Source organism: Ctenocephalides felis, unplaced genomic scaffold (assembly GCF_003426905.1).
Source record: "Ctenocephalides felis isolate EL2017-DRISC unplaced genomic scaffold, ASM342690v1 CF-g0.4_SCAFFOLD_01170, whole genome shotgun sequence".
NCBI lineage: Eukaryota > Metazoa > Arthropoda > Insecta > Siphonaptera > Pulicidae > Ctenocephalides > Ctenocephalides felis.
The window spans coordinates 58,691,640-58,706,070 of NW_020537324.1; the positions used below are offsets into that span (position 1 = coordinate 58,691,640).

At 27.4% G+C, this 14,431-nt stretch overlaps 4 protein-coding genes across 7 annotated transcripts in view; all 4 read right to left on the bottom strand.

Moving 5' to 3' along the window:
• Window positions 1-14,431, bottom strand: part of LOC113366341 (zinc transporter ZIP11-like) — a 356,006-nt gene that overhangs the window by 103,282 nt on the left and 238,293 nt on the right. The window lies entirely within an intron of this gene.
• LOC113366346 (tether containing UBX domain for GLUT4-like) lies at window positions 1,679-3,483 on the bottom strand. The gene is given in 7 exon segments (XM_026607937.1): window positions 1,679-1,795; window positions 1,869-2,217; window positions 2,507-2,613; window positions 2,686-2,804; window positions 3,054-3,098; window positions 3,101-3,245; window positions 3,319-3,483. Coding segments are annotated over 7 exon segments (873 nt in total). The 5' UTR covers window positions 3,406-3,483; the 3' UTR covers window positions 1,679-1,774.
• Window positions 8,864-11,019, bottom strand: LOC113366351 (N-acetyltransferase 9-like protein). 3 transcript variants are annotated; one of them, XM_026607946.1, is made up of 5 exons: window positions 10,918-11,019; window positions 10,021-10,130; window positions 9,898-9,954; window positions 9,537-9,632; window positions 8,864-9,097 (listed from the first exon to the last, which is right to left on the bottom strand). In XM_026607946.1, exons 1-5 carry the CDS (start codon window positions 10,992-10,994, stop codon window positions 9,039-9,041), a joined length of 399 nt encoding a protein of 132 aa, XP_026463731.1. In that variant the 5' UTR covers window positions 10,995-11,019; the 3' UTR covers window positions 8,864-9,038. The 3 variants fall into 3 exon arrangements, with proteins under 3 accessions (XP_026463731.1, XP_026463732.1, XP_026463733.1); XM_026607947.1 differs by lacking the exon at window positions 8,864-9,097 and adding an exon at window positions 9,291-9,415 and having other exon boundaries at window positions 9,492-9,632; XM_026607948.1 differs by lacking the exon at window positions 8,864-9,097 and adding an exon at window positions 9,360-9,415.
• On the bottom strand, window positions 11,496-12,684 carry LOC113366347. 2 transcript variants are annotated; one of them, XM_026607938.1, is made up of 2 exons: window positions 12,576-12,684; window positions 11,496-12,338 (listed from the first exon to the last, which is right to left on the bottom strand). In XM_026607938.1, the coding sequence occupies exon 2, from the start codon at window positions 12,327-12,329 to the stop codon at window positions 11,853-11,855; it is 477 nt and encodes a 158-aa protein (XP_026463723.1). In that variant the 5' UTR covers window positions 12,330-12,338; window positions 12,576-12,684; the 3' UTR covers window positions 11,496-11,852. The 2 variants fall into 2 exon arrangements, with proteins under 2 accessions (XP_026463723.1, XP_026463724.1); XM_026607939.1 differs by having other exon boundaries at window positions 12,473-12,594.

Here is a 14,431-nt window from a genome sequence, read left to right on the forward strand (position 1 = left end):
AAATACAATGAACCAACTGCTAAGAACAGAAGTTTCTGCGCGCAAACAAAAATGGCGCCAAGATTTGAATTACCAATGCTATCGTATCTCGCATATGATTTTATGATATATTTGTTGAGCTTATTCTAAATCAGATTTTAAATTTGCTATCATATTAAATCAAGTTATAGCTAATTAATTTATAATAAAAATAAATTCACTACATAACATTTTGATACTAAAATAATACTAACAACAACAACTTTATATCTATTTTATAATTATATATTTTACAAACATGTATATTTTATTAAAAATCTTTACAAAAAATATTTGAAATAATTAATATGACATTACTTGGATGGTCTGAACCATTTCGGCATCTTTTGTTGGGTTAAAGGTGGTGGAACCGTCAGGGCACCAGAAGGCCTGCTTGGGCTCCTAGATCTTGGACATCCCGAACTTCTAGGCTGGGAATTTATATCTTCCTCATTATCTTCAGTGGTTGGCCTCGTTAATAAACCTCTAGCAGTTTAAGTGATTCACACAATTAATCTTATTCACATGTATAAGTTAATATTAATCTTATCCACATTCAATAAACATATAATTTAAAAATATGTATACTTATATATAAGAATGATATCAAAACATTAATTGAAAGAAATAAATAAATAAAGACAAAAAAATTGAAAAACTGAAATCACATTTGACAAATGACGAAGCAATGTTTGAAACTCAACTAAATCTTACAATTTAATTAAATCTCAGACTTTTTTGTTCTTGGTAACTTGAACTTGTTATTTTTCTCATGAGAGAAAATAATCATGAAAATACCTTGATTTTGTAGCTGCTAATATTGCGGCTGTGGGTGTAGATAAGCTCTGCATCACATTGTTGTTCAAAAATGGTGCTCTCATATGAGATGGTGTGTTATTTACTTCAACAGTAGAGATTCCTTGAATTCCAAAATGTATAGTGCTGAAGGAACACATCCTAATTCTACTAAAGTTTCATCTGGCTGCAATATTCTTTTAGGTGGTGTAATAACTGTTGACAAAATTTAATATCAGGTCTACTTAGACCAGAAACAATGGCACAACAAAGTAATATTCAACTTCATAAGTATTATTTATGTTCAATGCCTTTACTAAATTATAAGGATTTGTAGCGATTCAATTTAATTATGATATTAATTAAGATGTTTCAAATCAAAATGTGATGAAACCAAATTTAAACTGCTGAAGCAAAATTTTTTGCAGCAGCAATAACATTTTAAAATTGATGATACAAAATTAAAAAGGTACATATAATAAATTAATTATGTAAAGTATATATAATAAAGTTCCAAGAATCAAACATAAAAACTTACACAAATGGTAATTTGTATTTGGATACTGTAAATATTGAGATACAAAATCCAAGACATTCTGAATATTCTCTGATGGCAAAAATGTTCCCTGTAAAATTATTCTATCTGGAAACTGAATACGTAGAAACACATCGTTTGTATTGACCGAGTTGTGATAAAACCTATAAAAAATAATCAAATTTAAAAGAATAGAAAACATGTAGTTGCCCAAAAATCAATGATTATACTTTTTTAGATTCTTCTAGTTTTCTCAACTCTCGTGTTTGCAAAGGAGCATCTTCTAATTCTGCTCTTTGGCGTTTGAGATCTTTCAATAACTTCTTTACATCGTTCACAGTTAAATCAAAAAATTCATCTGGGAGATCATTATACATAGCTGTTGAAATATTACAATTCGATAAGCTGTAAGCCACAGCATTTCTTTCACCTAACTGTAAGTATGATCTGATATGTATTGGAAAATTTATTGATATTTAGACAATGTATATTGGAAAATACTTTTTATATCTGAACTCACAAATTTAATTTCATCTTCCTCTGTGTCATCTGTAACCATAGGTGTAGGAGTCTCTTCTAATTTTGGCTGCTTTACTTGCGATGTATTTTGTCGAGAACTACTAGATTGTGGTTCTTCAAAATCCCTTTTGCTAATTACATTTGCATTATCACTATCATTAGGTGTAATTTTAAGAATGCTGGGTACATTTGAATGAGTTTTCACTTCCTTTTCTGTTTTCAATGCTGTCACAATTGTTTTAGTTACAACGTCAGAGGCATTTGTAGACTTAGTAAACTTTGGGGCGGATTTAATAAATTCTTTTTCTTCTACTGGTTTCACAGGTAGAGGTGCTGACACATTTGCCTGGCTGATTTTACATATTTATATTATTAAATTTATATTTAAAAAAAATTAAAAATATGCTTAGGACTTTTTGTGGTATTATCAGTCAAATTTTAATTTAAAACTACAAGAAGAGTTTTATATCAGCTTTGCTAATATTTATTTATTTTTAATGTGCATTATTTTTGCATTTAAGATTTATCTTGATATCTTAATCAAATATGCTTAGAAGCAATATTTGATAATTTAGAAACTATGTCATAAAATTATATTAAGAAACCAAATGTGGTAAAAAGGCATCACTAAGCACTTACTATTTAAGTTCTTCTGGTTTTCTGTGAATTAGCCTCAGCATGGCTCTACCTCCTGTTAGACCTAACGCTCGTAATGTTGTGTTTTTAAGAAGATCTTCTCCAAATACCTTTTTCAAAACAGATAAAATAAATTAAACAGAATGTTACTTATTTCTTATTAGAAAACATATGATACATACTTCTCTTCGCATGTAAATTACCACAGGATGCAAATCAGGATGACTTTGTTGAGGGCACAGATCTCCAAGCACAGTGGTTAAATTTACACTAGGGCTATATGTTCCAAGAAGTCTAGTACCTTTCAGAGCATTTTATATTGCTTTAAAATATATTGATGTGTGATGCTACATACATTATTCTAATAATAAAGTGCTTAGTATATATAATATATGCAGTTTTTAGTAAGAAAAAATTAAAAATTGAAAATTATTTAAATACAAAGAGTGTAAGAGTAAATCCTAATTGAATTTTGCAATTGCTAATTGAATTGCAATTTACATGCAATGCTTCTCTATATTTAAAGATAAGGTATTACACTAATAAATACCGTCTTCTAATTGGACTCCAAGAACAACATCAGATTCTTCCCGAATTTAACTGCTTCAGACATTTCAAGCATTGCATTGTTAGGTAAACCAGAAAATCGTAGAATTGTTTGAGTGTCTATGATGTGATTATGATGACGAAGATCATATTCTTCTGATTTGTAACCTTGTTTTTTGCAAACCTCTTCCAAAATCTTATTAAAAAAGATTTTATATATAAAATGTGTCCATAAACACAAAAATTTCAATTGTATTCTCAATTAATACCTGAAGAATTGTGTGATTGGGTGTCACTTTAACTGTTTGTCTTCGACCATTGGGTGCTAAAACTATGATAGATTTCGTAGCAGCCATAATTTTTTTTTTTTAATTATAATATTTTATGAAACACTTATTAATGACTAGCACATTCTTAGATTTTTCTAACCGCAAATTTGGAAAATGAAACGTCAAAACATTGCTTTAGCCAACATGAGATAAATGAAATTGACAGCTCGGCGACACCAGCTTATGTTGGCAACGGTATTAAGTTAAAGCGCAAAATTTGAAAAAAAAAATTAATTTTCAAGACTATATAAATTGGAACTGACCTGCGAGACAAGTATTTAAAATAACTTAATAAATTATTTACAATTTAATTTATTCTAATATAATGCATCAGAGCATATAATTATTGCTTGAATGTACATTTCTTTTGTGATTTAAAATCATGGATAATATCAGTGCCACCTAAACCCACTTTATCTTTAATCTCTATCCAAGTCTGCTCAGCTACTTCCATTGCCTTTTCTGATCCTTCAGTTATAACTTTCATTAAATATTCTGGATGAGACATTAATCGAATCATTTCTTCTCTTATAGGATTTAATAGGTTTATAAGATCTTCTGCAATCACTAACTTGTATCTAAAAATAAATGTTAGTAAAAATTTTATACAATTATTGCTTCATGTACTACATAAATGTATGAACATTATATATATATATATATATATATATATATATATTTATATATTATATAATAATGTCAAGGTTTATATATCCATCAATATGTATGTTTTGAATTGATATATTAAATTCCAATATCACACTTACTCTCCCGTCGTCACATTTTTGTTTTCTTCAACTAATACTTCAGGTGATTTTTTTGTAATTAGAGAATGCATGATAATTAAATTAGTTATACTAGGTCTTGTTTCAGGTTCATATGTAAGTTCTGAAGTAAAATCTGTAATAGCTTTTTTCATTTTCTCTCGTATCAGTTCTGGAGTATCTGTTAGAAAAATACAAGATTTTGGGTCGGGGTCCGATTTTGACATTTTTTTTGTTGGATCTCGTAGACTTTTTAAGCGACTGCTATTATCATCTATAATATAATTGTTGATTTAAATGTGTCATATACATGTACATATCATAATTCTTTTATATACCTGCAACAACTGCTTTTGGATGTGGAAAAGTTTTTCCATATCTATGATTAAAAGTTTTAACAATATCTTGGGCAAGCTGTAAATGTTGTACTTGGTCTTCTCCAACAGGAATATGTGTTGCTCTAAGTTAATAAATAATTATGTATGTAAATTAAATTTACTTTCTTCTCTTTTGACTGTAGATCTGATATCATTTCATAGTGATATGAATTATTATAACAAATGTAATAATACATACTTGTAAAGAAGTATATCTGCTGCTTGAAGAACTGGATACACATAAAGGCCTAAAGGTATTTCTTTCAATTTACTGGACTTCTCTTTGTACTGAGGCAAATGGCCCAGTCTCGCCATTGTAGTAAGGCACATTAACACCCAACATAATTCTGCATGCTGTGGAACTTGTGATTGTAAAAATAAAGTGGATTTTTGAAGATCAATTCCACAGGCAATTAAAGAGGCAATCATTTGAAGTGTATTATATTTTAATTCTGCAGGATCCTAAAGAAATAAAATTGCAAAAATACTTAGTGATTTTTATATTCTTATACAATATACATATTAAATCTTTTTATGCAAACCTGTGGAAGTGTTATAGAATGCATATCAACTATGCTTAAAGTAATATCTTCATTAGCATTCTGATAGTCTAACCAACGCGATACTGCTCCCATGTAATTCCCTAAATGTAAAGCTCCAGTTGGTTGTATTCCTGAAAATATTTTTTTAGGCCATTTGACCGGCCCTACCTCACAATAAAAATTTAAATAATTAGTATATCATTCCCTACAATTAATAATATATGGCAAATAATATCATTGTGAATCATCCAAAGTAATGTTTTCTGAAATAAAATTTTAACAAACTTGCAGTACAAAAAATATAATCACATAAGCCATTAAAAGTGTAATTGAATCTAAAGATCTATCATAGATAATAATATATTTCGCTATAGGTATTTTAAAGACTGGGATTTTGTTCATTCTTACTTTTTGTGAACATTTTCGCAAACATATATCGCCAATTTTATTATAAATTTTGTTAACATTACGGCCAGCAATAATTGTTGACATGGTTTCTATTTATTAATTACAGTTAAAGAAATTTATTATTAAAATATTTAATTATTTTAAAATACTTTCATAATGTAACTTCTTAACCTATATTTGACAGATGTAATATCAGCTACGCTAGTTCCATCTGTGTTATAATAGCCGAATTAAAAATTGGTCCACATCTTCTCAAACTAAGAAGCACTTTGCGTTTAGGCAAGTTGCGAAAACTTTCCAATATGTGTAAATAATCGATTTAATCAATAGAAATTGAAATTTAACAACTTTTAATATTTTGTCGATAGAATTTTAAAATGTTGATACAGCCTATTATTATCCAAAAGTTGAATTATTTTTTATAGCTATACTCTTCTCGTGGGCCTATAAAATTTTGGGATGTTTGTTGAATTAAATTATCATAATAGTTTCATCAGAATCGTCAAAAAAAAATGTTTTCAACGATAATAAAGAAACGGCTAGGCGGATCTTTACCAAACTAATTACTTATAGCATGATCCCCATCAACTAATGTCCAACAGTATGAATTATTCTTATTATTAGTAAAAAATCATATAAATTTTTGAACAATTACATGAATTTTTAATATCATGAAGAAAAAGTCTATATTTTCACCAGAAATTCCGACTTGGTATTTTTTCTGAATCATTGGACACAAAAATTGGATGTTTGGCAGAGCCAAAATCTCAAAAATGGCTCCACTAATTTAAAATATTCAAAAATCATTCAATGAAACTCGAAAAATGTTGCTAAAATCTAAACTCATTATAATGAATCAACTTATATATAAGATGATATAAGATAACTTTATATATAAGCTGAAATAATCAACTTATAAGTTGATTATTTATACCTATCGAGAAGTTATTGCATCTTGACTTAAGGTAAAATGCCACTTACAACTTATAGTTTTTATCATAGATAAAAGCAGAATTTTTATAATTTTCACATACGCACATAATATCGAATTCGATTTATTAATGAACAATTGTCGTTATTAATCTTTTATTTTTTGTTATTAATACTCCTTTACAGAACGGGAAGTTGTGTAAAAATTTTGAATCATATTTAAATTAGTTTCTTATTTGAATCTTGCAATAGGGTTGTAACGGAAAAAAAAATAATGAAAAAAAGTTTGATCATTACACATGTTTCCATGACTACTAAGATTACACAGAAAGATTTGTCATAATATATTTAAAACTAATTTGTGTAATAAGAACTAAATTAAAACTTTTGATATATCTCAGTCAACTAATTTATAATAAGGATGGTAAAAAGTGAGTGAAATAATTTGAAATAATAAGTTGTTTTAGATTAACAACATAATTAATAATTATAAAAAAATAAGTAACTCAATAAAAGATATAATAAAAATATAACCATTTGCATATTTTCAGTAACTGAAGAGTTAATTAGAAAAAAATCAGAACACAATGAATGTCTAATTGGAACATTGGAAGAAATTGCATTACATCAAGAAGATATTGAAAAAATAGAGCATATACAGCACTGGGCAAAAGGATTGAAAATACTCCTACTGCAACATAATTTAATTTCAAAAATAGGTAATTCGGACAGTGCAGATAAGTAAATTCAAAAAAATCTATTTAAAAAAAAGAGATAAATCTTAATATAAAAATCAGTTAGCATAATCAAGATTTTAGAATATTATACAACATGCAATTGTAATCTACTTTACTCATTTTCCTGTAGAAAATTTGGGCAAACTCAAGAGTCTGGAGTATCTCAACTTATCAATAAATAACATAGAAATAATTGAAAACTTAGAAAGATTAGAATCACTGCAGAAGTTAGATTTAACTCTTAACTTCATAGGTGTATTGACATCAGTAGAATCTCTACAAAACAACTACAATTTGGAAATATTATACCTTACAGGCAATCCTTGCACAGGTACATAAAGTTTATTAAGATTTGTTTTAATAATTTTAAATTATTATTAGTATGAGTATTAGTTATATTATTTATAATATAAAAAAATAATTCACTTTAGTTTCAGATTTTTCTTTTGCAAATGTTGTAAATTATTATACGCATATTTGTGTATATAATAATATATAGATGGATTCACAATGATTAAATTAAATTTTTGCAGATTATGAACATTATCGAGATTTTGTTATTGGTACATTACCACAATTAAAAACCTTGGATGGAAAAGATATCACACATTCTGATAGAATAAGCGCCTTGCAAAAACTTTCATCTATTAGACATTTGATTAAAGATCAAGAGGTTGCAAAATATACATGACAAGAACAAATTTCAAATTTAATTAAACAGGTTTACATTTTTATTTTTTATATTTGCAGACAGGTTATCTTAAAGATAGATATAAACAAAAATTAAGAGTAAGTAACAAAATTAAAGAAAATTGGGAAGCTAATGAAAATTCAACAGAAGACGAAAAAATTGAAAGGCATGATATTAATATATTCATAATGAAAAATTCATTTTGTAACGAAATATTTTTATAGATTTTGGCAAACACCTTGTGAACATAGCCCAGAGATACGTTATGAAATGTCCAAAATGCATCGTCTAACACGCGGTTTAGATAAAAAGGAAGAGGATGAAAATGATGTGAAACCGAAATTAAATCTATTTTCCAAAGATGGTAGGCCTTACTGTTTGAATCAGCCCAAAATTCCATTCAAACTTCTTGACAAGGGTGATCGATTGATTCTCGACTTGGCCGTTTATAGGTGATCATTATCTTTAGATTTCACCTCCTTACAGATTACATTACTCTACAAAAAACTTCTCCTGAACTTAATATTTTATTTTTGCATAAATAATAAATCTCACTTTAGGCATTTAGACACATCTTTATGTGATGTTGATGTTCAACCAAATTATGTAAGAGTAACAATCAAGAACAAAATATTTCAAATAGCATTGGATGATGAGATTAATATATCAAGATCAACAGCACAAAGATCACAGATAACTGGACATCTAGTGATAACATTAATGAAATTGAATCCTCCGAAAAAGTATATTCCACCCAAGGAGGAACATAAGAATGATAAATTGAAAGAAGGAAGCTTACACCAGGGAATGTCGAGGTAAAAAAAAAGAATTAAATATTATATTCTGCAATAATATATATAATACTTTGCAGGCGAGAATATCTAGAAATCGGTGGTGGTCCTGATGATATGGACTTCAGCAAAATTGTTGAAAACAGCAAGAAACAACAAAAACAACCACCGAAAGTGATACAAAATTTTGATGAATCTGATGTTCCACCTTTAGAATAATTGCTCGTTTAATGCTAAAAATAAATCATGACATGTACATCTCTACTTACTATTTGCTATCAGGTTGCATCAGTAATGATCCATAGCCACTGCAGTAATTAATTTATCAACTTCTCTTATACAAAAATATCCATGAAAAAATCTCATCAGCACAAATTCCTCAGTTTTCCTTCGTCAAGTACCGATATTATTATTATCCTCCTATTTTACTATTCTATTTAGTTTCCTTTTTTCACAATCACTTAGACCAACGTTCTTTTCTTAAATGAAAAATTATGGCTTGGTAATACTCACAACACAAACTAATAATTAATAAATTAGCATTTCATCATTATAAATGACCATTTAATGTGTTTGTGAATTTGTTACAAAATTTGTTATTACTATTATAAAAATTATACATTATCAAATTAATATTATTACTATATTATATGAACAATAAATATTACAAATAATCTGCACAAATATATGTGGGTAAAATACCGCATAACCATTTCATCCAATTCTCATCAACTGATTTTTGTAATGTAATTTCTTTAAAAATATCAGAACGACTGATCTCATCAAACTTCAACTTTCTAAACATGTTTAAACTAGCTTCATTATCATAAGAAATTTTAGCTTGATATGTTTTAATTGATAAATTTTGTATACCATAACACAGCATCAACAACATAGCTTCCCAACCTCTCCGCTTACCTCGAGCTGAAGATTCTGCTATCATTATTTCAGCTTCTCCTAAAGCTGAATCATTAGGATCAGGCAAGAAAATATTTGTATCACCTATCATCGCTTCTATAAAAGATAAATATAAAGCAGACAAATATACAAAATTATAAATGAATTATAATTAAAAATACATAGAGAACTTGTAAGCTAGCAAATATGAATTTGAAAGTTTTTTATTAATTACCAACTAGAGTTTTGATTGCAACATCACTTCTAGGCTCAGAATAAACATTTATTTTTTGCTAGCATTACAAATATCCATAGTTAGTAATTAAATTTAAAAATTTGAGTTAAGCAATATGCATGCTATATGTCAATATATAAAATATACCTATTTCATCATTAGTTTTTTCTAGGATCAATTTATCCAACACAATGAAAGTACATTCTGGAATAATTTGGGATCTTTTAATATTTACATTTTAAAATAAGTGTTTCATTAATAATATCTCACTATCATCATCATTCCTCCATGAAAGCTGCATTTCATACTCCTCTTTTAACGAAAGCGGCTCAGAGGCTGTTAATTTCTGTAGTTCTTCTGATTTCATCCAATTATGATATCTATAAAATATTTAATAATATTAAATGTAAAACAATATTTAAAGATTCATTATTCGTAATGAAGTATGCCAAGTAAGTTCTACTTATTCTTGGCAATAAATACTATTTTCAGCTAATAACTTATAGTGACAAATAAGAAAAATAGTTTGTTTATAAAGATAATTGTATAAATTAACTTACATTAATTATTTACAAGAGAGAATACAAAACTAACTAATTAGTAACGATTCAAGTTAGTTTGTTAATTACTTATTTGTAATTAATTGTGCTAAAAACTTACAACATATTCTTTTTGATAAGAAATACTATTTTAAGTAAATAAGGTTAATTAGTAGACATTGTGAAATTGTATATGATCACAATCGATAATGCATTAAAACATTAGCAAATAATAGTAAAGCAATAGTAATAAATCTTATTATTAATTAATAGCAATTTTTTGACAAGAGTGTAAGACAGAGCATTACGGAAACAGGTAAGACCTGCATATCAAACAATTTTAAATGTAAATTAAACATTTTGAAGTAAATATAAATGCAAAATAGTTTTTTAGACATAAGTATAAACACTATATTTCTAATAAAAACTATTTTTGAACCTTTTCAAATAATGTTTAAATTTATTAAAAAATGTATCTTGTAATTAAATATTTTAAATTTACGGAGTATTGTGAATATCTAATAATCTAATTGAAAAACCAAAATGATTTTAGTCTAACCAATATAGTACATATTGTAAATTTAATTACGTATATTATTAGAATTGTAAATAATGCGCAATAACTTACTTTGGTACATGATGCTCCATATAAGGTACTAATACAACATTTTCACCTATTATTTTCTTATTTTCGTTTATTCTCATTTTTATTTAAAGAGCACAAGAAATGACAAACAAAAGCTTGCTGTCAATTAACTGCACGTGCGTTATTTATCAAGTTGTCAACTTGATGTTTTATACGGAGGCCATCTTTTGATTAAACTGCAAACTTCATGAATCATTGATGATTATTTAAAAAAGCCCGCGTGCCCAGTAAATATCGTTAATACGTTTTAATTGCAAAGACAACAAACTTCTCCTTTGGCAATTGAATAGACATTTTTATTATTAAATAATAAATAAAACTATCTTAGAATTTCTGCATATTAAAATTTAAATAGAATAAGGTTGCTGAAGTCGAATCCCTAAGAAAATAAATCTGAAATTATTAGTCTGAAAAATTTAGTGTAATTAAATTAATAGAATATATATGGTATTTATTAAATCTTTATTTAATTTAATTTAATTGCTTAACTATTAACAATTAGTAAGAATTAAAGCTTTCTTATTAAAATAGATAATTTTATTGTTTTCAAAAATGTTCTCACGATTTAAATGTTTGTTTTCTTGAAGTTTCTCTACGTTGATATTTTTTTAAACTTATTGCAGGCATAATTTCAATAACATTTTACTTATTTTCTGTTTCATTTTTATAAGGACTATCAGTTAATTATATTGACAATTCTGTACCTTGCTCAATTTTATATATCTTTATCCTCAAGACAGAGGAGATAAAGTATTTAACTCAGACTTTAGTTTTACACTCTACATAGTATCATCATCATCTTGGAGCATAAAGTCATGATGATGTAGCTCCAGTGCATAATTTCATAGTTGATAATCGAATAACCATATTGATCAATACTCATGCAAACCAACCTTTCCAGCATTTCTTCATGTTTATCAGAAAACATCTTCATCTTTAACATCTTCACTTTTAACACCCCCTCTACTAAACTCTTTACTATTAGCCATCAAAGTTGGTTCTGACACACGTGAATTCAATTTGGGATGATCTTTTATAAATCTGTAATACCACTTTTTGCCTGCTATTCTTTTCTCTTTATTAAATCGATGAGGTAATTGCAGTTTTTCTGCAAGCTCAAAGACATATTTCCTAAATTCAATGTTAGTTAAACCAAAAAAAGACTCTAAATCTATTAAATGATCTGCTAATAGCTCTTCCATATCCGGAGGCATATCATTAGGTCTTCCAAATTTTGTGTTCTTGTTTAAACCATTCAAATGTCGTCGAAATGTAGGTTTTGGTATTTTATATCTTCTACAGGCTTCATTAAATCCAATTTCTCCATTGCGATGTTTTTTTAAAGCTTCATCCATATCCTCCTGCTTCCAAGTGTTGTAGTTTCTTTTCGCCATATTAATTTACTGATAAAAAGTTAGTAGACTATTATAATGCATAAATATTAGAGGAATTTTGCACGACTTAAGCCGCATAGTCTTCAAAGTTGAAAATTAAAAGCACTGACATAATATAAACAAATAACAGCGGTAAAGTATACCTAAATGATCGCCAAATAAATATTATAAATATAACCACTAACTGTCATAAGAAGCTTACAAATAAGTACAAAAAATAATAATAAAATGAAAACAAAAACTTACATTTTAAATTATTTTTGCCTCACAAAGTCGTCTGGCTTCCACTTGTCAATGTTCCATGAATATTCAAATTAAGGTTACCAGATGGTATAATTCATAAATGTAAGCCGGGATACGACTCAAGCCAGTGGTTTCCAAACTCTTCAACCAACTTTTCAAAGTTGGTAATCAAGGACTTAAGCAGTGGTACGACTTGAGCAACTTTACCCAATATCCTATTAAAAATGCTGTTAAAAAATGATACACAACTATTAGTGTATGGCATCGTGCCTTAAGGCAAATTGCTGGAACTGGCCGTACCGTATTTAAAAATCTTGGTACGGAACCTAAAAAAAATTACACAAAATGTGTACACATTATTAAAATCTCTATAAAATATCTGATAATTTGATGTACATATGTCCAATAAACATTTTTGACCACTAAATGACATTTTTTAACTTATTTTCATTGAGAATCCATAACCGCTGAACCTGCCTTCCCAAAAATTCAAACTGTTATTCATCTTGTCAATACAAGTAAAATGTTTTTTAAATTATTAAAATCGGACGCTTTTAAAAACCGAGTTACCGTTTATGTTACTTTTTGCCCTGTATCTTCGGAACGGCTAGACCTGCCTTCGCTAAAAACTAATCAGCATGTTTCCTTGTCAATACGAATCGAATATTTTTCGAATTATTCAAATCGGTTGATCGGTGTTCCCAAAATCGTCGACGAAAATTTGTATCCGCACACACACACACACACACACACATTCATCCATTTTGTCAGTATATGTATGTCAAAATATTCAGAAACCTTTGAAACGTAAAGTTATATAAAAATTTGCATTTTCGATTTTTTGGGATTACTATAACTTACCCTACGGGAAGTTAATGAAGTTGTCACATGTTAATAAATAAAACAAACTGATTAGTATTTTATTACATTTCAATAAATTCAAAACATAATTTATTTTAATTTAAATAATTAAGAAACTTATTTACAACATATTACATTTACTTTGTTTTTGTTTTTTGGTCGTTAACAATTTTCTCCAATTTTTTCACATTAAGGAATCTAACAATATTCATATAATTACAATAGTAATTAAATCTATAACATATATTTTAAATATAAATATTACAGTTATTCTATTACTCTTTAGATTAATATTATTGCACAAAAATTGCTCGCATCTAAATATATAAAAAACATTTATAAAAACTAATAAAACATTTCATGCATATATAAAATTTTATATAATTTTTAAATTATATAAATCGTTGTAAAGTTAAATTCACTGCTTCATTTTCATCATAATTAAATTGATCATTTGTTATCTGTTTAGCAGTCGACTGCTAGAATACAATATATTATTTAATATTAGTATAAGCAAGCCTTAATAACAGTTTTGATCAATATATAAATTATAATAGGTAACAATTACCTTTCTCATGTTCAAAGTTCAACATTATTATTTGTACAATTGTACTCGAATCAGAGATTTTAAAAATAATTTAAACAAATTTTGATCAAAATAAGGCAAACATTTTCTTTGCACGAATGTTTTTGACAATCGAATATTTCATAAATAAATTTTCGTGATGTTTTCAAAAGGAATAAACCAATTATATTAAGGGGGTATATTCTAGTGTAGAAATTCAAAAAAATCTAACTTTTTTTATTTCATATTTTGAAAGCTTAACTATCTAAGCATATGGGTACGAAACGGTTTTTGAAAATTTGAATTATTTTCTGAGATATAGGCATTTTACTGACTCGGTCTCCATACTGGGGTGGCTTCACGCAAAACTTTAAATGCGTTTTTCTCAGAACAGACTTTTTCAGAACTGTTGACACGATTTCTCTAGTTTTAA

Coding starts and splice junctions, on each gene's coding strand:
- LOC113366347 (XM_026607938.1), bottom strand. CDS start 12,329: ATGGCGAAAAGAAACTACAACACTTGGAAGCAGGAGGATATGGATGAA.
- LOC113366351 (XM_026607946.1), bottom strand. CDS start 10,994: ATGAGAATAAACGAAAATAAGAAAATAATAGGTGAAAATGTTGTATTA. Junction 10,131..10,917: donor ATGGAGCATCATGTACCAAA/GTAAGTTATTGC, acceptor AATATTTTATAG/ATATCATAATTGGATGAAAT. Junction 9,633..9,897: donor AAAAACTAATGATGAAATAG/GTATATTTTATA, acceptor TATCTTTTATAG/AAGCGATGATAGGTGATACA.